Source organism: Melanerpes formicivorus, unplaced genomic scaffold, assembly GCF_026170545.1.
Source record: "Melanerpes formicivorus ecotype bairdi unplaced genomic scaffold, bMelFor1.0.p_v2 SCAF_22, whole genome shotgun sequence".
In the NCBI taxonomy this organism is placed as follows: Eukaryota; Metazoa; Chordata; class Aves; order Piciformes; family Picidae; genus Melanerpes; species Melanerpes formicivorus.
In genome coordinates this window covers 6483440-6507738 of record NW_027142374.1, presented here as the reverse complement: position 1 = coordinate 6507738, position 24299 = coordinate 6483440, and the positions used below count along the sequence as shown (strand labels likewise).

The 24299-nt window shown below is 39.5% G+C and overlaps 1 protein-coding gene across 2 annotated transcripts in view; it reads left to right on the top strand.

Annotated features, from left to right (window-relative positions):
* Positions 1 to 24299, top strand: part of ATRX (ATRX chromatin remodeler) — a 94081-nt gene that overhangs the window by 49335 nt on the left and 20447 nt on the right. For both annotated transcript variants that reach the window (XM_068151987.1, XM_068151989.1), the window contains exons 16-27: positions 27 to 168; positions 1405 to 1514; positions 5552 to 5698; positions 5877 to 6054; positions 11938 to 12075; positions 12961 to 13136; positions 15521 to 15638; positions 20268 to 20398; positions 20661 to 20749; positions 20951 to 21123; positions 22399 to 22552; positions 22828 to 22931. In XM_068151987.1, coding sequence (XP_068008088.1) covers positions 27 to 168; positions 1405 to 1514; positions 5552 to 5698; positions 5877 to 6054; positions 11938 to 12075; positions 12961 to 13136; positions 15521 to 15638; positions 20268 to 20398; positions 20661 to 20749; positions 20951 to 21123; positions 22399 to 22552; positions 22828 to 22931 — 1660 coding nt within the window. The remainder of the gene's footprint in view (positions 1 to 26; positions 169 to 1404; positions 1515 to 5551; positions 5699 to 5876; positions 6055 to 11937; positions 12076 to 12960; positions 13137 to 15520; positions 15639 to 20267; positions 20399 to 20660; positions 20750 to 20950; positions 21124 to 22398; positions 22553 to 22827; positions 22932 to 24299) is intronic.

Below are 24299 nucleotides of genomic sequence, written 5' to 3'. Positions count from 1 at the left end.
CTGTGATGCCCTGTTCCTGCTTATAGGTGATAGAGGTAGAAGATGCTTCACCTCTTAAGTGTCCCATTACAACTAAGCTGGTTTTAGATGAAGACGAAGAAACCAAAGAACCGTTAGTGCAGGTTCACAGGAGTATAGTTACCAGACTGAAACCACACCAAGTAGATGGTAAGGAAAAAGGGTTTTAAATTATTGGGGTTTGGTTTTTTGGGGTGTGGGTTTGGTGTTTTTTGGGGTTTTTTTTTGTACGCTTGGTTGTTTTTTCCCCTCCACTGCAACCTGAATCAGTGTCATAAGAAAATCTCCTAGGCAGGCAAATGCCAGAATGTAAGGTTTAATGCTTTACCTTTGGAACATCTGAAGTAAAGTAAATGAGATTAGCAATACATAGTTCTGTTTCACAGGCAAAAATCCCTAGGAATGTAAAATTGGAAGGGTCCTCAGAATCATCTCATTATGCACACTGAGGCAGAATCAAGTATATTTTTACCCATTATACTGAGGAATTAATATATTCACTGTTTACATTTTTGGGTGAAGATATAAAAATCTTGCAGTATCGGCTTTCTCAATGGAAAATGATAACCTGACATGACTGCAGATGAAGTGAAACTCTTCCTACATTTTGTTTCTAGTGAAGGAGACAGGAGAATAATCAATCATCATTTTCCACAGCTTGTTCTGTTATTTTAAATCTTCCTCAAAGTTCTTAATTTACAATCTCTCTGTTTCAGTAAGGAATGTGTGGTCTTGTTTCAACACTTAAAGGAAGGTGCCATGATCCAAACCAAGTAGTCAAGCTGAATAGAATAGAATAGAATTAACCAGGTTGGAAAAGACCTTTGAGAGACTCATGTGTGCTGACTAAATCATACTAGAGTACAATTCTTCAATAAATATACTGCAGATAAATAAAAAGTCACCCTGTAGACTCTCAGGTTGTTAATACATTTTGTTATGTTGCATATAGTTCCTTTTTTAGATTTCAGAGTTCTTGGGTTTTTTTCATCTTCAAGCATAAAACTTAGTGTCTGATTTGTTACGGCAGGATTTCTTCTAGTTGGTTTCAGACAATTTAGCTTATTTACCAAGTTAATTTCAGTCTTCTAATGAAGTCCCTGCCAGTTTTTGTTCTGTCTCTTCTTTCCACCCTGTCTCTGAGATGCAATAATCTGCAAGTCTGCACATGTGTTCTAACCCAGTTGCCACAACTTCAGTGAAAACTGTTCAAGACAAAGATCAACCCACATCCAACTCATTGGACGAAAGTGAATCAATAGTTATCCAGAGCACTGCTTTTCTAAGGGTTATCATGATCTTAGAGTGATCACACCTATAGCTTACCAAGTGAACTTGAATAAAATGAATGCTTAATAATATAAGATGTTCAATGATTTGCTTCAGGTGTTCAGTTCATGTGGGATTGCTGTTGTGAATCTGTGAAAAAAACAAAGTCATCTCCTGGTTCTGGATGCATTCTTGCACACTGCATGGGTCTGGGGAAAACATTGCAGGTAAGAAATAAGTATTGTCTTGTTTACTGATCTGTAGCTTGCTCTCAAAAGCTGATCCAGCAACAGCCAATTTTACTGACTTTCAGAACATTGTAAAACTTCCTGTTGCCTGGGCAGTGACTCAGTGAGGGTTGCTGGAGGAAAATGTTTCATACAGAAGTCCTGAGAAAGAAGATGTGTTTCATAGTACACAGTATGAAAGTTCTGAGACACACTTGTGCTTTCTCTGCTTTTAAAATATCTGAAATTAAATTAATGATTGAGATTCATGTGAAAAGGTCATGTTTAATTTTAAGTGATTTGTAGTTCCCTTGCAACTCAGAACAAGAAAATACAGCTATTAGGAGACAAGCTTCGGGAACCGATCTTTCTAAGGTAGTTTAATGATCTTAAGCAGGTTGTGGGGTTGGTTGTTTTTTAATGCCTTCCTCATTCATGTGTTGCTCCTTAAACAAAGTTCACTTTTCTCAGTGTTTTTTTGATTTATTTGTTCTGCTGATAAAGTAGAGGTTTATCAAGGTAATTTTGTTGTTAGGTTGGGTTTTTTTATGCCAGACTTCTTCAGTGTGTAAAGTCAGATGCTTTCTGTTTTAACATAAAAAATGTTGTGCTACTATTTAGATTTTTCAGGGTTGAAGGGCAGGGGACATTTGTTTTCTATTCCAGTAATTGTCCACATGTACATTCATATTTTTGGGCTGTTTCTGCGTCACAAACATTTATGACCAGAACCTTCCACTGCTCTGGCAGTTAACTACAGGGCATATTTTCAACCTCTTTATCACTTTTCAAGTTTTTTTTTCTCTTTGGCTTTCCAATTCTTTACTTCCCAAGATCTTCAGGTGTAAGCCTTCCTTGTCATTTCAGTGCATGTTCTTTCTCCTTGGCACTGCTAAAGACTGCTTTGTAAAACTCTTTGTAGCATTTCCTAAAAGATTTCCATTTTTCATGGTATGATACAAGTGGCTCCTCTGCCATGTTAGAAGTTGCACAGTGAACAACTTCCCATTTCTATTGATCTTCAAAATATGAAGCTCCATCTTAAAGTGTTTCTTCTGAAACTGATCACCAAGCAGTTGCTATGAAACAATTCTCCTGGCTCTCTTTCTTCAGTCTCTCACAATCATTGTAGGCCCCAGGAGAAGCTTACACCCTTCACCTTCAAAAGAGGTAAAGGATGAAAATTACTTTTCTTGAATTCCCTGCACCTCAGTATTCATGCTTTTTCAGGCTAGCCAGGGGTGTTGAATGCTTTTTTGTTTTGCTTGTGTCCAAGTAATCGTCTTCACAGATTTTGGGGTTTTATTTAGTCAGATGAAACATGTAACATCACCACATATACTGCTGAGGAGAGTTGCCTGTCTTGATGCTCTGCTCTCTGGTCTGCTCCTATGAATTCCTTTAACAGAAGTCATTTGACAGAAGAAACTTTCCTTTTGATTCTGGGAAAGAGGGAAATTTTGGAGTACTCTGAAGAAGGAAGGAGGGTAACAAAGTTGGACTCGATGATCCTCGAGGTCTCTTCCAACCTTAGTTATACTGTGATACTGTGAAAGTTACCTGCACTTGAAAAGGTCTCTTTGTTGCTGATCTTCCGCTTGTCTGTCTTGGGACAAGTGGCTGTTGAAAGGAGTTACGAAGCTTTGTGATCTCTGGCTTGAATGAAATCACTAGAAATCTAACTTGCCACTTCTGGAGACATTGGAATGGATTAGAACTGACTTAAACTAAGGATCAACCAGGGCCTTCCTGTGTCTTTCTTAGCTATAAAGTTACTTAACAGATCTCTTTAGTGCTCTGGTGAGTTTGTGACCAGCAAGTCTAGAAGACGTTAGCAGCCAGTGCTTGTGCAACACTTCATTCTAAATTCTTCCTTCAAGCTCCAAATTTGGACGTGCTTCACTCATTCCCTGGAGTGCAGTCTCTGTAGCGTGGTGATGATGGTTCTCAAAGAGGTTATTTTCTTCCTACAGTGAGGAAGGGATTCTCAAAGCGTCTGTGAGGAAATGCCATTTCACCTCTTCCATCTTGGTCAGTTGTGGTAGAAGCTTCCCCATTGGATTGGGAAGCCCTATCACCTGACCTGAAGGCTCAAGATCTGTTCATTCATAGAGAGGTCAGTATATCAATGTACTGGAATTCCAAGCTGTGTGAAAGATGTCTCAACACTTTTGTGCTGTAGCTAGTTGCACAGTTTGCAAATGACAGCAGCCGGCATTACGACCTTGTTAGTCACTTAGCAAACAAAATGCTTTAAGATCCTCTTGACAGGTGGTTTGTCTTTGACACCCGCATGTTTGGAGTGAGGTGTCTCAGTAGTTTTTGGTTTGTAGTGTTGACATCTGCCTTGTTTGGTGTAGTCAGCACACATGAGTGCTGCTGCATAGCAGACTTGGCTTGGCTTGAAGTCCTTCATTATTATTTTTAGAGACTTGAAATCTGCTCTGGGAGAAAAATCTACAGGGAGCATCCAGCAAGAGTTACCTGTTACTCTTTCCTAGTGTTAGCTCTGCCTTACTGGGTCAGTTGCTTCCTTATTCTTGTCTTCACTAAAACCATTGCCACCTAGGATTCTTCTAAAAGTAAAGTTATACAAGCAATACCCAATCCTGCCTTCCTGACCTAGCTCAGCAAATGTATTTGGGACTTTCTTATTCTGAGAATCTTCTTTCTTGACCTGCAAATCGCAGGACATAGTCATGGAGCAATTAAGCTAATGTAACATCATCAGATTCTTTATATACTTGAGTATTCCTCTGCAAAGAACAGGCTCAAGGATATCAAAGGAAGCTTGGTTTCTGTGAGCATTCTGATTTGGGGGATTTTCAGGGGGTCATGTTTTTTTTTTAAATAACAAGGATTCGTATATGATCAGAGGGGCTCCACTCTATACACTGTTTAGGTAAAACAAGCTTCAGTCTTGGTTGTTTGTGGTGCACAGCTTGTGGACGGGAAGTTTTTAAGAATTCCAGCTGCAGTGTATATAGGTTTGCTTTGTTTAGGGAAGTTGGGGGGAGAGACAAAATATTTTGATAATCTACAGCCCCATTGTTGAGGACTTTAGTACATACTCTGAAAGTCATCTTTGAAGAGTGTGTTTGTATGTACTTAGTTCTAGATTGGGTGTTTGGTTCTTGAGGAGTTGTTGACACCTTTTACTGGGGGTTTGCAATCTTTTGCAGAACTGGTGTGTTTTAACCTAGAAATGCATTATGGGTGACTTTGTACACTTATGCTTTAGACACTGTATATTTAGTTTGAACTGTTTTACAGCAGAACATGCTGAACTCTGTAATGCCATTTTTTTCAGCTCTTTAAAGAACTAAATCAACTGATGTTTCAGCAGCCTTTGCAAACTGTAGAGAAGAATGTCAGTAAGGGATCAGAGAAATAAGACAATTAGGGACTTGCTAGTGGTCTGAGACATGGGACTTTTGTGATTAGTCTTCTTGGCTAGTTTTTTCATCTGAACATGAGATGCTTTTGTCTTGATCACAAAACCATTAGTAATTCTTCTTGTATTGCAGCATCTAAAAGCAGTTTGTTGCCCAGTGTTCCAGGCATAGTCAAGTGCAGTTTGAAATACTTGGAGCACGGTATCTGGCAACTCAGATTTAATGCCAAGATTTGATCCAGAAAGAACTTTCCAGGTGTTGTACAGTTGTGTGGATTAGAGTGCTGTCATTACCATTAAAGGTGGTGTGAGAGCTGGAGCTGTCATGGGATCATTGACTCTTCTGCTCCTGGGTTTTTACAGGTTACCTCTAGTCCTGTTTTTATTTGCTACAACTCAAAACCAAGCAGCCCAGCAGGAACACCAAGCAACATGAAAAGGTTTAGGTGTTCTTTCCTAGGCCTAAAGGAGCTGTTACTATTTGCTGTGTACAGCCAGTCTGGCTACTTGGAAAGCATTCAGTAAACTGCTTCAGAGCAGTTTTGAGAGATCTGTGTGTGAGTATATGCTTGTTGGTTTTCTTTCCTAGCATTTAATACTGAGTGTTTTATTGAGCATTTTTGTCTGCTTTTTCCTGTTGCAGGTAGTAAGTTTTCTTCACACAGTCTTGCTGTGTGACAAGCTGGATTTTCGGACAGCTCTGGTTGTGTGTCCACTGAACACTGCATTGAACTGGTTGAATGAATTTGAAAAATGGCAAGAAGGTTTAGAAGATGATGAAAAACTAGAGGTACAAGGTTTTAAAGAGGTCTAAAAAATTAAATAATGGAGCAGTTTACATAGCCAGGAAGCTCTACCACTCAAAATATAGGCTAAGGGATGCACTTTGGTAAAAAATCTCCTTGTATTAGTAAGCAGTTCTTTGGTATTTTAAGAGAACTGTAAGCCTCTTTTTCCCCTTTTGAAAGGTCTGTGAGCTGGCAACTGTGAAACGCCCTCAAGAGAGAAGCTACATGCTGCAGCGCTGGCAAGATGAAGGTGGTGTGATGATAATAGGCTATGAGATGTATCGTAATCTTGCACAAGGCAGGAATGTGAAGAGTAGAAAACTTAAAGAAATATTTAATAAAGCTTTAGTTGATCCAGGTAAGTGAAAATGAATACATATATACATTATATATGCTGTATTTCCTGGTTTAGGCATGTGGGCTAAGTAATGTTGCAAATGGAAATCTATTCCAACAGCAATGTTGGTAAAAACAATCACATTTTCTTTGTTGGGTTTTCCTAAGTTACAGAAATAATTGTTCAGAAACTCCCCCATCTGCTTTTGTAAACATGTTTTTACAGCAGCCTTTTCTATTGAACCAAATAGTCTGGATAAGAGAAGGCTAAGGGGAGATCTTACTGCTCTTTACAGCTATCTGAAAGGAGGTTGTAGAGAGGTTGCATTGGTCTATTCTCCCAAATGAAAAGCAATAGGACAAGAGGAAATTAGTTTAAATTGTGCCAGGGGAGGTTTAGATTATTGGATATTATAAAGAATTTCTTTACTGAAAGAGTGGTGAGGCCTTGGAACAGGCTGCCCAGGGAGGAGGTGGAATCACCATAGCTGGAGGTGTTCAAGGAGCATGTAGATGTGGTGCTTCAGGACATGGTTTAGTGAGCATGGTAGTTGGGTTATAGTTGGGCTTGATGATCTTTTCCAGCCTTCATGATTCTATGATTCAAACAGGGAAGTGAACATAGGAATATATACTGGAATTTTTTTCCTAATAGCTGTTGAATCTTTTTTTGCTACCACTGCTTTCTTTATGAGGTAATTGGAAGTGACTCTGTTGGGAGCCTAATTTTAATCTGCTAATTTGTTAAAACCACAAACTGCTTTGCCCTTGATAGAAATCTACCATTGAGGGAGCAACTACACATGAAAAACAGTTGAGAGTGTACCTTAGAAGTGTGAACAAACAAGTGAAAATTAAGTGCTAATTAATTGATTGCAGATAAAGCACTTAATTTTTTTGTATTTTTTTTTTAGTCTAAGAATGGATGTCTGGTTTAAGATCAGCTGAACTGAGCAAACTTATGTAAGCACTTAAAAATACTCCAAGTTAATATAACCAATCTATCAAATGATCACCAATAAGAACTAAAAATGTTTGGGTTAGCAAATTCCACCACAACAGCAACATTTTCTTAAAGATTCTGAAGTGCTGACTGATGTTTGAAAACCATTTAGCATTATGCAGCTTGCATCATACCTTGAAAACTGCTTTTAAAAGGCAGCTTTGCTGTTGTGGTGGAAATTCCTCCCCCCCCCCCCCCCCAACATTAACTTTGCCAGACCTGCCAGAGCTATACATTTGATACTTTAAATGGAGAATGCTGATAGGGTAAATGATTTCTTTGGTTTGCATGTAGGTTTCTTGGGTTTTAGTTATCTGGTTGAACTTCAGGTTTCTTGACTGATTGTGACTGATTTTCTCCCTTCCCCTTTTTTTTTTTCAGTTGATGAAATACAGCAGTGGTCTGTTTTATAATTGTGCTTTATACTGGAAATGTTTGCAATCAAGTTGGATATGGGGCTTGGAGCACCCTACTGTAGTAGAATGTGTTCCTTGCCCATGACTAGGGGGTTGTAACTAGATGGTCTTGAAGATCCCTTCCAACCCAAACCACGCTGTGATTAGGTGACTCTGATTGTTGTGAAGTTTCAAATAATAGAGTGGGGCTGTAAATTTTGTTCTAACAGACACGGGGATTCTTCTAATGGGAGCGGTAACTGCAGTTATTTGCATTGGCCACATGGAACTGGCATCTCCATCTTCGCAGAAACCCTGTTAGAGCGGTAATTAATGCTCTGCCAGTTTGACTCACTGAATCACATAATTGCTGTGGAGTCAGGGAAGCTTCAGTACAGTAGCTGATGAATTATTTGTGTGATCGTGTTGAATCCACAGGCATTATTTGTAACAATGAAGAACATGCACTTCCTACCAGTGTGTTTAATGCTGTAGTTATTAAAAACAAAACAACCTCCCAAAAAACAGCAACAACAACAAAAAATGGGAGCAGAGGGTGCAGTATGTGATTTGCTCAGGATTTGTTGAGAATGTTGCTAGGAAAGTCAAACCTAGAGAAGAAAGGGTGTGAACTGTTGTCCTGAAGTAGTGACAGAAGAGCAGCTTTCTATTCAGTGGGTCATGTTCTGGTGCAGTGATGATGATGGGTGTAATGGATGATCTACTTTTTTTTTGTAGGGTTTTTTACTTTTGGAAAGTGTAAGGGAGGCTAAACCTAGGAGTTGTTACCATGTGTCTTTACAGTAATTTAGTCACTTCCTTCATGGATTTGTATTTATGTAACTTCAGAAGTACTGGGCTGTGGAGGGAGGTGGCATGTTGGACCTGAGATTTTTATGGAGGAGGCACAGTGACTTGTGTAACCTTCTCTGTCCCATCCCTTGTGAATCTCTTGGGTTTTGCACCCTGCTTATAGACATGGTTCTGTTCTAACTCCAAACCTCTTGAAGCAATTTAAGACAGCACAATGGTGCAGTGTTTGTGATTAGTTTGGGTTTTTTTTAGATTTGTAGATTTAATCAAGTTCAGAAGCTGCAGCATGTTGAGCCCTGTAGATTTTGAATCATTTCATATGAAGATGGAACCTCCTGTTTTATTCTCTTCTTGGTTTAGCTGATTGCTAGGATGGAACCAGACTGTTAAGAAAACTTAACCTTTGAATAACTCCATAATTATTTTTATGTTGCTTCAAATCTTTTCCTATTTTAACTAATTACAAAAAGACAGAAGTGTTCATTTCTTGTTATCCATTACTTTTGGAGACACTTGGACGGGCCAAATTGATGAGAAGATTGTTGCAGCCACCATCATTTGTTTCTATCTTCATGAATCACAGCATGGGCAATACAGCAGGCTGCCAGTGAAGGAGTTGCAGAGCTATGTGCTGGCTTACTGCTGTGACTGGAAATAGAAAATCCTTTGCCTCTGGGAGCATTTTTAATTTAAAAAGTTGCAAATTTGGTATTTGAGCAATAATTTAATGATATGTGTCTGGTGAAAATGAATCCTGCTTGGGTAGACATATTGCATAGCAGGAGCTTATATTGCACTGTATACTGCAGAAGAGTGGAGCATAGAGGGAAGGTTTAGCCAAAGTTTATGGGTGGAGAAGTGATTTCATTAATTAACTAGCTCTGCTATGTGAAATAATAGCAGGATCATATATGTATGCAGAGCAACAAATGGCTTCCCATAATGCTTTGTGCAGCTGGTGAAATGCTCGTTGGTTTATTGAGAGCTGTTGTGCTTTGCTTGCAGCATTTCAATAACTTTGCATTTGTTTTTTAATTTGTTTTTAGTTGTTGCTACTAATAAAAATTCCATCTCTGTTTAGCTTGGAAACTGCTCTTTAATTGGCAGTTGTATAAAGCAAACTGAAGTTCTTGTTGGCTTCAGAGGAAAAGAACTGTGTGTCTATCTATATATCTGTCACTGTGTATGCTTTGTGTATTCAATATATTAACCTGCAAGTACAGTGAGAAGGATAAGAAGATGGAGTGTGATCTTATAGGAAAGATCGAAGGAGCAAAGCTTTTTAGCCTAGAAAAAACATCTAGCCTGACAAATTTTCTCCTGTGTAAGACCAGGTTATTCAAAACTTTGTTATCAGTTGTTTTTTTACATCAGATGGAGAAAGGAAAGGGCAGAATTTCTTCTGATTTGGGGCAGAAGTTGTTAGATATTTAGATATTAGATAATTAGATATTATCACAAAGTGCTTTAGGAGAAGAGAGGGGTCATGGAGTTTCCTATTTGTCCCTTCCAATCCCTGCCACTCATGATTCTGTAAAGGCAGGATGTGTCCTTTTCTCATAAGTCTTATCTCAGATGAAGAAAATGGACTAAGTGATCTCTTGAGGTCCCTTTAAGCTTTACATTCCTTTAGAATACTTTGAGAAATGTTCTGTCCATAATGAATTGCATTCACGTGTTTTAAGAATGAGGAAAAACCCCACAAATGTATGAAAATCCCTGCTGCTGAATCGTAGCCAAGATGTTAGTTCAAGATACCAGTGCTACAGGCCTGCCAAACAAACCACAAATTCCGCTAACACAGGTTTTTCCCTATTTTTATGATCATTTGCTTACGCTAAACAAGAGTTTTTGAGCTGGTGTTTTGTTTTGAACTAACTACTTCATGATACTGAATCACAGTCTTCACTGAAACTGATTTTCAGGGTACTTGGACCATTTTGATTGTTTTCTATCATTAAAACTACTATCCTTCTTCTCTTTCTGTACTTTGATTCTGATTCTAAACCTAGCATGCTAGAACAAATCTATTTCTGAGAATGGTACTTCAGTGTACAAGCTGTCACATCTGGTGGGGGAGATGTTGCAAATGCTTGCAAATGCTTCAGTTCTGGAAACCGGCTCCAAACCATCTCAGCAGTGCTATACATGGCAGACGCAGCTTGTGTGCAAGGTCCTTACTCTGCAGGAAATGCTACAATGAGGACTAGAGATGATCTACTCTACTCTGCCCTAGTGAGGCCACATCTGGAGTTCTGGGCTTCCCAGGGAGATACTGGGGAGAGTCCAGCAGAGGCTACAAAGGTGCTGAGGGGCCTGGACCACCTCTTTGATGAGGAAAGGCTGAGAGACCTGGGGCTGTTTAGCCGGGAGAGGAGCAGCCTGAGAGAGGATCTTTTCAATGCTTATCAGTATCTAAAGGGTGGAGTTCAAGAGGATGGGGCCAGACTGTGTTCAGTAGTGCCTAGTGACAGGACAAGGGGCAACAGACACAACCTGGAACCCAGGAAGGTTCCACCTAAACATGAGAAATTTGCTGTGAAGGTGGTGGAGTCCTGGGGCAGGCTGTCCAGAGAGGTTGAATCGCCTCTGGAGAGATTCCAAACCCATGTGGACATTGTGATCTCTTGTTGATCACTATCCTAGAGTTTCTTCTTTGCAAGACAGTTTAATGTTAATCTGAGGAAACCTAAGTTCTGAAAGAACAGATTGTCCATGCTGAGATTCACCACCTCAAATATCAGCCTGTTCAGAGCTAAATAGGTGAACCCAGCTGATGGCATTGCGTAGCATTTTTCAAAGGTGCATAAACTATGGTTGATAGTACTGGAATTAAGGTCAGGTATTAGATCTGGTAAAACACCCATTTAAAGTTACTAGCTGGATCCTAGAATATCTTTTTACTCCTCCTTTCAAGAAAAGAGCTTTCAGAAACTGCCCCAAATCTCAGTTATTAGGGTAAGTTTGTTCTGTTGAGTTTGGTGTTATCTATCTTAAACCCTAAATTGTAGAACTTCATAATTCTGTTAGACTTGCTTTACATATGGTGGAACTGTGTTGAGGTGGGGATCTGACATTCCTTGTGTACCAAACTAAAATAGCAGTCCAGAATTTTTGCTTTCATCCAATGAAAGAAAGTTGTGGTGACTTGCTGTGGTCACTTTCCACTACAAGGTGTAAATTCACTTGTCTGTAGTTCACGTCAAGCTTTAATTTGATCTTGTCTCAGATAAGATTTCTGCACTGTTTAGCCTGACCTGTATGCTGACCTGTTGCCTTAATGAAAAATTCTGGTTACCTGATCTTTTCTTTTCTTCAGAATTGCCTGAGCACCAGTAGATGGCAGCCTGAGCTGGAGTTAAGAGCCAGTTTGATGAAGTTTTGAGAGGGTGAATGGAAATGTAGACGTGCACACACTAGCAGCATGAACAGATAATTTTAATAGGAATCCATTGCAAAGCTGTATTTAATCCTTCCCATGAAGACTTTACAAGCAGCAGCCTGTAGTTTACCAGAATGGCTTCTGTGAATGTTAGTGCAAAAGCTAAATGAGAGAACGTGAAAAAAGCCAACCACAAAACACACAAGTTAAAAAACCTCACAACATTAATAGAACAAATTCTGGATTCTTCAGGCTGCCAATTTCTTGGGGATTATAAAAGATGGAAGAGAATCTAATGTTATTTCTTTCTAGGTCCTGACTTTGTTGTTTGTGATGAAGGACATATCCTAAAAAATGAAGCATCTGCTGTTTCTAAGGCGATGAATTCTATCCGATCTAGGAGAAGAATAATTCTTACAGGAACACCGCTGCAAAACAACCTTATAGAATGTGAGTATTCTCTGGTTTAAGAAGTGGTTATGTCTTCCAATACACTTTTGTCTTTCAGCAATCTATAGACTGATGCAGTTTGGGTAGAAGAATTTGATACCATGAAGCTGTTAGAGTGTTTTTTAGCTATAGAAACCAGCAACAATGGAATTTTGCATTTTAAATAATTTTCTCAAGATGTGGCTCCATGATGGTTCAAGCCAAATTAAAATGAAGCTGCTTGGAATCTGGCCTCTCCTCCATCTTTTCCCTTGGCATAGCTTTACGGACCGTCTGATTCCTCAGGGAGCCTGCATGAGGAATATCAGAAAATGAACCAGTGCAGCAGTGGATAGTTTTCTGACAGTTGAGTTCCTTGATCTGGCTAACCAGAGGATCAGTTGAGTCTTGGCACATCAACAGGAGAAGGGAGAGAATGTTCAGAGGCGAGATGGGTGGACCAGGTCTTGTAGCAGCATCAATGTAAATTGTTTTAAACCATTGTAGATCAGTGTTCTTGGTGAACTTACTAAATAGTGATTTACTGTCTTGGGAATTTCGTTCCGAACTAGCCTGTAACATTTGCCTGTGTTGGTTAACATGCTGTAATTTCTTTTTCCCTATTCATTAATATGTTTGGAAGCTATTTTAAAATCTTTGTACATGTGATTTTTATTACATGATTGCTTTGGTGATGTTAAATTAAGAAGTTACCTCTATGAAGTGTGTGTCAGTGTAAGATTAGAGATGCTCTTTCTGGAAAACGTTTGGGTGATGGTGGTGTGTGTTTGTTTTTTTCTCAGCAGAGAATTTGTAATTTTAGCTGTGACTCATTTATTTTCTGTTATGATTAACTCCAGTACTGTACTTTCCATTTTGAACTCAAGCCTGATCTTCTTCTCCTAGATCACTGCATGGTGAACTTTATTAAGGAGAATTTGCTAGGTTCAATTAAGGAGTTCCGCAATCGATTTATAAATCCAATTCAGAACGGTCAGTGTGCAGACTCCACTCTGGTAGATGTCAGAGTCATGAAGAAGCGTGCACACATTCTCTATGAGATGTTAGCTGGATGTGTTCAGGTAAGGACAGTTTTACTATAATAAATTACTTGAATTAGGTGCAGGGAAGGGGATGAGTTACTTCATCTTGTTCTGTCGAAAGCACTCCTGGGCCTATAAACTTGCTCTTTGATTGCTACACTGAATCCAGCTATTACATTTGACATAATTGGTGAAAATCTTTACTAGACATCTGCATTAGATTTCATAGCTTTTATTCTAATATCAGCATATCCTAAGACATACACATATATTAGAAACCAGAGCTGTTTTCCTGCTAGGAAACTAGAAAATTATATAGCAGAGTAGGACATCAGGTGCTTCTAAAGTATTATCTTTTCATTTCCTATAGACATTTAAAAGATGCACATTTTAAAAGTGCACAGAAAGCTGATGATAACCAAGTTTGTCACTTGGTTCTGAATTCTTACTTTTTCTGATTTGTGAGAATGAGAACAGTGGGGTAGAGAAGATGATGTATCAGTTCCAAAAGGTTGAACAACTCATTACCTTAAAGACTTTGGATGAGAAAAAAAAAACCCAAACCACAATTGCCTAGATTTCCATGAAGATGACTGAACTCCTTCCTTTTCACTTTACTCTGAGTGATACTGCTCCTCCTGTGCTCTCAGCACACGATGTTACTGCTCTTCGACTTTATAAACCCAGGCACCAACAGCCTGATCTAAGGGTGTGAGATTGTGTGGGCACTGAGTGAACTGGCTGTTCACGTGTTGGTAGTTGATTAAATAGTCCAAGTGGGCATGAGTTGGGTAATAAAATGGTCATAGTGGGATAGTCCTGCAAGCAGATACTTCCTTTTGTAGGAGAAAGTTTCACTCCTAAGTGACCCTGCTTTAGCAGGGATCTTGGACTAGATGATCTCCAGAGGTCCCTTCCAACCCCTACAATTCTGTGAAATAAAATGTTTATGGCAGTGTGTAAGGCTGGTAAAGAACTTCCTATTGTACAGTTATGATCATGGAAATAGAAATAGTAGTGAGAGGGTTGTGTACATAATACTTCACATTTGTACAGCAGTAGAAGAACAGAAACAGGAGAAGAGGAAGACATATCGCAAGTAAATCCTGTGTGTCTTCAGATACCGGGCACCCTGGAGCCCAGATGATTTTCTCTCAGGGTATTATGCAGAGCAGATCCTGTCCATAGGGAGCATCTCTCCTCTTTGCTTTTCAGGATACTATATAATGTCCTGGGAAGAAAACACTCAGTTCCTAAAGAATGCTCTCATGAGAGCTTCTTGCTGCACTGGTAGATAATAGTAAGGCCACACGGTTGACAATCTTGAGTACTAGATGGGAGCTGTCTGCTGGCTCCTGTTGCAGCGAGCTGGCTGAAGTTATTCTGCAGCCAAGTTGTTTGTGCAGCACAGTGCAGGCAGGTTAGCTCTTATGAAGATTACTTGACTATGTGTGGTCTCCCAGTTAGGATCAGTAGAGCACTGTTTGGATGAAGCAGTAGGTGGAGAGAAATAAACTAGTATGAGAGTCAAAAAAAAGGTAAATTTTACAATCACTTTGGTTGGAAGAGACCTTTCAGATAATCAAATCCATCCATTAACCCAGCACTAACAAGTCCTCCAAACTGTGTCCCTCAGCACTACAGCTACATGGCTTACAAATACCTCTAGGAATAGTGACGCCACCGCTGCCTTGGGCAGCCTGTTCCAGGGCTGGTCGACCCTTTTGAGGAAGAAATTTTTTGCTAATATCCAACCTAAACCTCCCCTGAACACTTGAGGTTGTTTCCTCTCATCCTATTGCTTTTCCCTTGGGAGAAAAGACCAACTCCCACCTGGCTTTAGCCTCTTTTCAGGGAGTTGTAGGAAGCCAGAAAGTTTCCCCCGAGCCTCCTTTTCTCCAAGTTGAACAAGCCCAGTTCCCTCAGCTGCTCCTCAGAAGACTTCTGCTCTTGATCTTTCACTCAAGCATTACTCCAAGCAAGTGTTCAGAAACCAGAAAACAATTAAGCTGGGTTCATCAGTGATACAAACATTGATAGTAGCAGCTTGACTTACCCATGCCTTCCCCTGAAAAAGGTTTTGGTATTTAAAAGAAACCAAAACAAGCACAGAAAAAGCAGTTACCAGTGCAACTATTGAAGTTGCAGTCCACTTTGGAAGAACTTGGAACTGGGTCATGGGGTTAGCAGGTCACGTACTTTTGATTAGACAACTGCATTTACTAGGTAAGATGGGCTTCTGCAGACAGTGCCTATTATTGGGTTGTAGTCAGTGGGCTATTTTTTTTCCCCCTTGTGGTTGGAAAGCAGGTAAATCATTGTAATTTATGCGTGGTGCTTTGTTGTTTTAGATGCCAGAAGCTGTTATGCTCTCTGTAGTTGTTTTCATGTTTGTAACTGAAGTACTGTTTGTGAAATTACAGAGGAAAGATTACACAGCATTAACAAAGTTCCTCCCACCAAAGTATGAGTACGTTCTGGAAGTTCGAATGACACCCATTCAGTGCAAACTCTACCAATACTACTTGGATCATTTGACAGGTATGTGCCTGAGGTTGATGGTCATTCAATAAGGGGCTATTTGCCATAGCTGGTACTTTGGGTGGGGTTTTCATGTGTATTGTAGGCTCTGTATATGTCTTTATCTGCTCTATCTGGTTGTACATAAAAATATCTTTTGGAGGATTAAGTTACACCTCTTAACATTAGTCCACCTTCAGGTTTTGGTGCATCTCTCTATTATTCCTTCTCTAATCAAAACATAATTAATGTCTTGTTAGAATCATAGAATGGTCTGGGTTGGAAGGGACCTCCAAAGGTCATCTAGTCCAACCCCCTCTGCAGTCAGCAGGGGCATCCTCAGCTAGATGGGGTTCCTTCCTGGCAGCCTGTTCCAGTGTTCCATCACCCTCATAGTAAAGAACCTGTTCCTAATCTAAATCTGCTAATCCAATCTAAATCTGCTCTTCTCTGGTTTGAAGCCATTGCCCCTCATCCTGTCACTGCAGGCCTTTGTAAACAGTCTCTTCATACTTCTTTTAACACCCTTCAGGTACTGGAAGGCTGCTGTTGGGCCTCCCCAGAGATTTACCTTTTGAATGTAGACAGGCTAAGCTACACAATACATTTCTGGCATTAAAAAAAAGGTGATTTAGCTTAGAGGATCACTTTCACAAAACCCTCAATCCATAGAAGGTTTGCCCTTCCCATGGGAGCTTTCATAATCATAAGTTCCTCCCTGCATCTATTTTGTCACTCCTCTTAAAACTAGATCATTACATTTTCTATTCATCTAACAAGTACTGGATAAAAATGATTTTATATAACTCCTTCTCATTTTCACATGGCAAGTCCTTTGTCCTTAAGTGTGTACTGCTTTGATAGAACAATAATACAGGTATCTGTTTGAGCCATAATCATCATTATTTATCTATTCCTCATGAGGAAGTGTCCCCAGCAGCTCCTGCTATCCCCCACCACTACCCTTCATCTTCCCAAAGCAGCACCTGATCCCCCCACACCACCACCCATATTCATCTTCCCAAAGCAGCCCCTGCTCCTTCTACACTATTCTTCACCCTGCCTAAACACCTCCTTCTCCACCACTACCGTTTTTTCACCCAGAGCCAGATGCAAGAGCCTCAACCAGCCAAGATACCACACAGCAGAGCGCAGCCCCAGTAAGGAGGCCCAGCCAGCACCCATAGACAATACCGGCGTGGTCATCAACCATCTTCTTACCTATCTGGGGGGGCCACTAGGCCCCCCCATCCTTTGTCCCCACCCCAGTTACCTGGTGTGCACCATGGAGACTCACCAGGGATGAGAGGAGGAGGATCCCTCAGCCCAGATGGGCTCAGCTTGTGGCTTCTGCCTTTCCTGGGGGGACTAAAAGGGGAGTGGGCGGGGAGGGCAGAGTGGCCACACCTGGGGCAGGAGGAAAATGGGGGGGTGGGGTGGAAAAGGGGCAGATATGGTGGGAAAGGGGAGGTGGTGGTGAAAGGGGGGAGGGATTTGAAAATAACTTTATTTTCTATAAATCTTTCATAATGCACAACTGCAGTTCATGGTTTGCTTTGCCTCCATGCAAAAAGAACAAACCCAGCCATGCTTCATAAAACAAAGCACAATGGTGGCTATTACAATGAAATCTTTCCATACTTATCATTTTGCCCCAACCATCTCCAAGAAACAAGATACTGACTGGAGGGACAATGCAAAATTGAGATGTAGTGGTGTAAGCACTCTGCCAAGCCCTGCAGTTTCCTTTTGTCATCATGCTAGCTGAAGCTGTTATTTGTCAAATACTGGCTCTTTTGTGGAAGGAACTATCTGTTCTTTAGTTCTCAAAACCTGCAAGTCTGGTTTTCACAATGGCCATGCTTTTCCTCAACTTTCAGTATGGTCTTAGCTGATCTGTCTTGGGGACTTGCAACTTCCAAATAAAATGTACATCTATGTAATGAAAAAGATGTGTAAGGAAAAACCCCAAACCCCACAAGATATTCCTATGAGCTGCTGTGATGAAGATTTCTGTTAGAGATAAGCCACTGAGCTTGTGTTTTTAGCTTGTCAAGGCACTGGAATATCAACACTTCTGAGTGATGTACACCTGTGTACCGCAGACTAGTGGAGTGATAAACACAAGCAGCTCTTGGTGAGGTTTTCTCTACCACAGAAAACATATATGTACATGCAGCCAGATTCCTCATCTGGAGTTATAGGGCTCTAGAGCAATTCTGTTTTTAAAATTGTGTCTGAAATAATTGATTTAATGATCAGGGGTTGAATTTCTCAGTGAAGAATGTTCAAGGCTCTGCTGATAGGATTTTCTGAAGGCCTGAAGCGTGTGTTCACTTTTTGCAGTAATTATAAAACATACTCTATAATCTGTGTCAGTTTATTATGGGTTTTTCTGAACGTGGTAAACCACCTGTCTTTAGATGTCTGTTGCTGATGGGTTTCTGCCCCTCTCATTTTTTAAAGTCTATTTTTCTATTCTGCTTACACTCCCAAGTTTAGTACAAGAAAGATTAATTGCATCTCATATTAAGCCATGATTTCTAGGAGTATAAAACTCCTTGTGTTGTCTTATTGACTTTATATTCTGGCTTGTGCAGTCTGTGATCTGAATAAACTGCCAGCTAGACTTCATTTCCACAATTTTCTTGTCTAATGCCTCTATTTGGTTAAATTATAGAAGGGAAGAGTTTTGAAGGAACAGTGAAAGTAATTTCACTTCTGCTGATACCTCCATTAATAATCCAGTGCATAAATGCCACCTGGTGTCTTTGCCTATTTGCTCTAAAGGAAGTAAAAGCTGTATTTTATTTTTAAATATATAAAATAACCAAAATAACCAACCTCTCTCCTTCTTACATTAATAGTCATTTAAAGCTATATATATATATATAAACCCAAAGCTATGTGTAGCTCTGATTCCTAATTAGCTCTGGACTTCTATCTGTTCTGCTGGCTTTTCTGTGTAGAAATGCTCTGAAAAGCAGATAGTTTGTGTTCTGTTTGTTTTTGCAGCATGCTAAATGCCTTCCAAAAGCTAGTAGCTTAAAAATGATAAGCATTAGCTATCTACAGGTGTACATCTAAATGCTTTAGATTAAATTGTTGTAAGTCACAACAGTTTTATCACAAAACAGTTAAATCACAACAGTTAGGGTAGTTTGGTAGGCTTTGGCCCATTTCCAATAGAAAGCAGGGCTGATTTGTAATTTCACTCTCCCAATACCAACTTTGTTCATCTGCTGTGCTTTTAGATAGCAGTGTAAATCTTTCACAGACCATTGATTAGCATAAGAGCTAGTGCTCTATGTTTACAACTGTTTTTCTCTCACTCTGTATGGAATTCTTTATGTACAATGGCTTTCCATACTTCCTTATTTAATAAATCAAGCAGCAGATGAGAGGAAGCAGCTCGTGGTCCAATGGCTGTCAAGAGAAAGGCTTGCTCTGGCAAAACGCCTGTTACAGTGAACTTTGAATTTGCTGCATTATTGGAGCCATTAATTTATTACCATACTCTATGTGTAACTAGCTATAAGACAGTGTGCTGCCTAACAGGCAGTTTAATTCATCTACGTTGAATTCAAGGGCTCAGCAAAATAATTTGAGTTTAATTGCATTTGTCAAAAGGAGTTGTACCATTTCACAACTTACCAGTCCTTTGTGGGCAGCTCCCTAAATGAGCAGAAAGCACTGTCTGTTTTCTTGGTCTGCATGTTCAGTTAGTGTTCTGCCAGTTGGGTCAGCTCTGTAAGTGCCAGAGACAATAGGAGAAAGAAGAGGGGAAGCAAGAGAAAGGAAAGACACATGGCCTCTTTTAGAGGGGAAAAAAGCTGCCAAGGCTGCCTGGGAGCAGCCTGGTTTAGGAGGAGGTGTCCCTGCCCATGGCACAGGGTTGGAACTAGACGATGTTTAAAGTCTCTTCCAACCCAAACTATTCTATGATTTACACTCTTAGACATTACTGCGATTGTCTTGTGCACAGAATAAGCTTTGTGTGTATTTTGCCATCCACATGTGATAATTGAAATGCAGGAAAGGTTGTCTTGCAGGTTTGCATGCCTTAGATGATATATACAATAAATACTAAAACTGGTCTGTTTCAAGAACTTGAAGTCAGTGTGCTGCTTAATGAGAAGCTGAGACGAAAAAAAGCATTTTAACTATGTTGTACTGCTTTGCACTAATTTGTGCTTGGACACTGAAGAAATAGGCTGGGCTTTTTCAGATTCTTTGTTTTAACAGAATACTGCAGAAATTCAAGTCACTAAATAAAGGTAACTCAAAATAGTGAGCCGAGTTCATTGAAACCTAAATGCAAGTTTTAGTTTGCCACCTCGGTCTGCTTTTACAAAACCTAAATAGACATGACTGTCCTTTTAAGAGGATTTGGATTCAGTCCTGTACTGGGGAGAAAAGTGCTTTCATGTAAAAAATGTAATCATGTTTCTCATTATCAAGAAAAAAGGGGAAAATCTAATTTTGACAACTTTAACTAGGAAAAAAAATGCCTGTGACTCAGTAATTTGACCTGTTTTACAAGAGACGTTACAATATGATGTGCATCTGGAAAGAACACTCAGTACTGTGCTGAGGGATTGAACACTATGTGGCAAAGGTTTTACTCTAAAACCTGAACTTTATTGTCAGGTGTAGGTGGTGGCAATGAAGGTGGAAGAGGCAAAGCTGGAGCTAAACTGTTCCAGGATTTCCAGATGTTGAGCAGAATCTGGACTCACCCTTGGTGTTTGCAGCTGGACTATATTAGCAAAGAAAATAAGGTAAATTAGATATATCAAAATACTCTGTATTGAGAACTTTCCAAATAAGTTTTGCCAAATGGTAGGTAAAGTTTCGTCAAATTAATGGAAATCTTTGTTGCTGTGGGGTAATTTTGCTGCTGGTTTTGTCATGTTTTCGTTTCTGGCTATGTTGTCATTCTTAAAACATTTTGCCAACCCTTTGTAGAACTTACCATTGTTTGTTCAATCAAAGCTTCTGGATGAACAAACTTAATGAAATTTCTGTTTTTTCTCTTTTGAGGGCTATTTTGATGAAGACAGTCTGGATGATTTCATCGCTTCAGATTCTGAGGAAGCGTCAATGAGCTTAAGTTCTGATGATTATACCAAGTAATTGAGCTTTTATTTCTTGTTGGGCTTGGATTTACTTCCATAATAGAGCTTCTGTAAATGTGTGGGTTTGGTGTGGGGTTTTTTGGTATGGTTTGGGTTTTTGGTTTGGTTTTTTTTAATTCTCTGTATCTGTTGGAACATGTTCTCCGGCTCTAGAGTTTGTGGAAAATAATGGGGAGTATGGTGTTACCTTTCTAGGAAAAAAAAATCCAAGGGGAAAAAAGTGAAGAAAGAGTGTAGCTCAAGTGGAAGTGGCAGTGATAATGATGTTGAAGTCATTAAAGTCTGGAATTCAAGGTCTCGTGGAGGTGGAGAAGGAAATGTGGAAGATCTTGGAAACAACCCTTCGTCTGTGACAAAACCAGATGAAGGCAAGTATAACGAACAAGTAAATTAAATACAAGGCAGCTTCGGTTTGCAAAAAGCAATTTGAGAGCCTGTCAGGAATTCAGCTTTGCTGCAGAATGGAAAATAAGGTCCTTAATTTCATGAGTGCTTCTATGCTTACAGCTGCCAACACTTCTGATATACTCATCCTGGTACAACAGGGGGCATCAGTTTAGAACTTGGTGTTCTTGTGGCAGAGAAGCTGCACAGTTAGTATTTTGGAATCATAAATACAAACTGAGTCAAAGTAAACATATTGGTGAGAGAGTAATGGGAAGGTGAAGAAACACATGTCATTGGTTGCTGGTCTGGCATTTGAAATGAATGTTGAGCAAGCAGAGAGAATAGAGCAGGAATACAAGACTTCAAGAGATTGTTACTCAGACTGCTTGTATCTGTACATTTCAGGTTTGGATTTTCCTTTAATAACCTAGCTTTTGTCTTACCTAGATCATAGAGCTGGTTTTCTGACTGTATCATTTATTGTGTGTTTAATCACTTCCCCTAAATACATGAATTTTAGGAGACCGTTAAAGTGAGAATATTTTGTTGAGAGGACCCCATCCCAATGACAAGGGGGAAGAGTGTGTGTAAAATACTTGCAGAAACAGATTAAATGGATTAAAGTACTCACTTGCATTATAGGCAGGATCCTTCTATATCTTAAATACTTACCTCTCTCATACAGCCTTCAGTTTAATCTAGCTACACGATCTCTAAGCCATCATTTACTGTTGCACCAGAGGAGGTTTGTGGGAAGACTTTCTATCTCCCTGCAGTTGGCAGAGGTCCTTCTGCAGAGTTTAGGGATGAAACTAGAGATAGGTTTTTCGCACAGCACATTAGGTTTCTTTGGTTATTCAAAATAATTTTCTCTATGGAAAACTTATTTTCAGTGGCTGTAACATTTATGGATGAGTTTTCAAAGATGCATGCTTGTTGGAAGCAAAGCTGGTACTAAGTAGCCTTAGGGAACAAGGTGGAGATGGTAGAAATATTTGTCCAAATATCCTGCAGCAAAAAAGGGGATTTGTGCCTCTTATTGATGACTTGCTATTGCTAACTGCTAATCTTGTAATAGCTAATAGTACAAGCAGTGTTTTTTATTTGCCTATATAACTCTTTTTATGCCAGTTAAGCCTAATAATGAAAAAACAATTCTGTAGTTGACATTTCAAAATATCTAAATGCAGACCATGCCTTTATCTTTTTTTTTGGTGTGTTTTTTTTTAATCTTGGTTATTTTTGCTTTTTTATAGGAAGAGCTACATCCTCTTCTAATCCTGGTAGCCCAGCACCAGATTGGTACAAAGATTTTGTCACTGATGCAGATGCTGAAGTGTTGGAACATTCAGGGAAAATGGTGCTTCTCTTTGAAATACTTCGAATGGCAGAGGAGCTTGGAGACAAAGTGTAAGAAATATTTCTCATGACCTTTATACACCTGATAGTCTGACAGTGTTCTTCATTCAGTCCTCATAATGCTGTAGCTCATTTTTCTGAAGCAAATGAACATGCTGCATTAATTTCTATCAGTGAGTTTTCCCATTCTTCCATTCTTCCTGTGTCTGCAAAGGCTGTTTTGTCTCAGCAGTAGTATCAGAGTGAGAAGGTAAGAAAAAGAAAGCAATACAATAATTAAAGTAACTTCAGAGGTGAATTTTGTGTTTCCCTATTTCTGTTTTCAGCCTAGTGTTTAGCCAGTCTCTAATATCTCTGGATTTGATAGAAGATTTTCTGGAGCTGGCCAACAGGGAGAAAGTTGACAAAGATAAGCCTCCTATTTATAAAGGTGAGTGTCACCTTGAACAATTGTAGAGCTAATAACTATTCTACAAGTCTCTGTTCAGTCCAAAGGGAACCGAATCGAAGTCATTGTTTTTATTACAATTGCTGTATGCTCTGTACTACTCCTGAAGTCGGCAGGATTATTGGTCTTCTCTGTGGTGTTTTCTGCTATCCCACTATGGACTTTTGTTTCTGATTTTATTCTCTATCTTCCATGCTTGATAAAGCCTGAGCAGATGAAATGTTCATCTGAAAGGAGAGAAGGCATTTTGTTAAATTCTGTACCAAAATGATGTTACACGCTGATGCATGGCAAATCCTGATCCTTCCTACTGGGAGAGAGATAGTGAAAGAGAATTAGGCTGCTTTAAAACAAGCTGTAAGTCATGCAAAATGTGAATTTAGGCTTCATATGTACTGCAGTAGATTGCCTTACGGATTTCAGAAGGGAGAGAAATACTGAATTAATTATCCTGGTGATACTCAAATGGCAAAGAATTTCTCACTAGCCAGACATGACCTCTGTATGGGGTGTTCTGTTACTGTGTGAAATCCTCCCAGAGCCTCCTGATGATGCAGTTGATCTTTATGTGAAGTTTCACTTCCTGATGAGTGGTGATTGAGACATTCTTTTGAATCTGCCATTTCTTTCACATATTTTGAGGTGTAAACATGTTCAACAGTTACATAAGAGAATGTGGCTTAGTGATACCAGCACTGTGGTTAGATGAAGATCTCCAGTCTCTCTCACAGATTTACTGTTTCTGGTTGTTGCCTCCTTAGCTTCTGGACGTGCGTCATCTTCAGATGTTGTCTGTATTTTGTGGCGTTGCTGCCTTTAGCCTGAGAGAACGTTTTAGAGGGTTGGGTTCCTTTGTTAAGCAATTAGAGTATCATACCAAGATTCACCATATAGAGGCCTTCTTGATGTATAACTCAACCTGTTTTCATAGTTGATTGTACTGAGCAGTGCTGTCTCCTAAAAATGCTGTTTTCTCCTTAATTGGTGGCACTGTGTGATTCCTTCTGTGTACACGTAACTTGATGGACAAAGAAAGTGAAAGGTTACTTGTGAACTGGGGAGACAAGAAAGATCTTCCATTAGATGTAATTATTTTTTTCTCTCTCACCTGGTAAGATTTAGCCATAACTCACAGGGTAATTAAATCCAGAGTGTTTTTTCTGTATTTCAGTTGCAGAATGGTTAGACCTTGACTTTTGAAATCTCCTTTGGAGTATTTACTTACGAATGCTGTTTGAGTGGGAGAGATTTAGTGACCCGAACTCTGCAACATTATTCTACACAGATCAATTAGAAAAATATGATTAGTTCTGTAATGCTTAAATACTAGATTTAGTTACTTATTTAAAT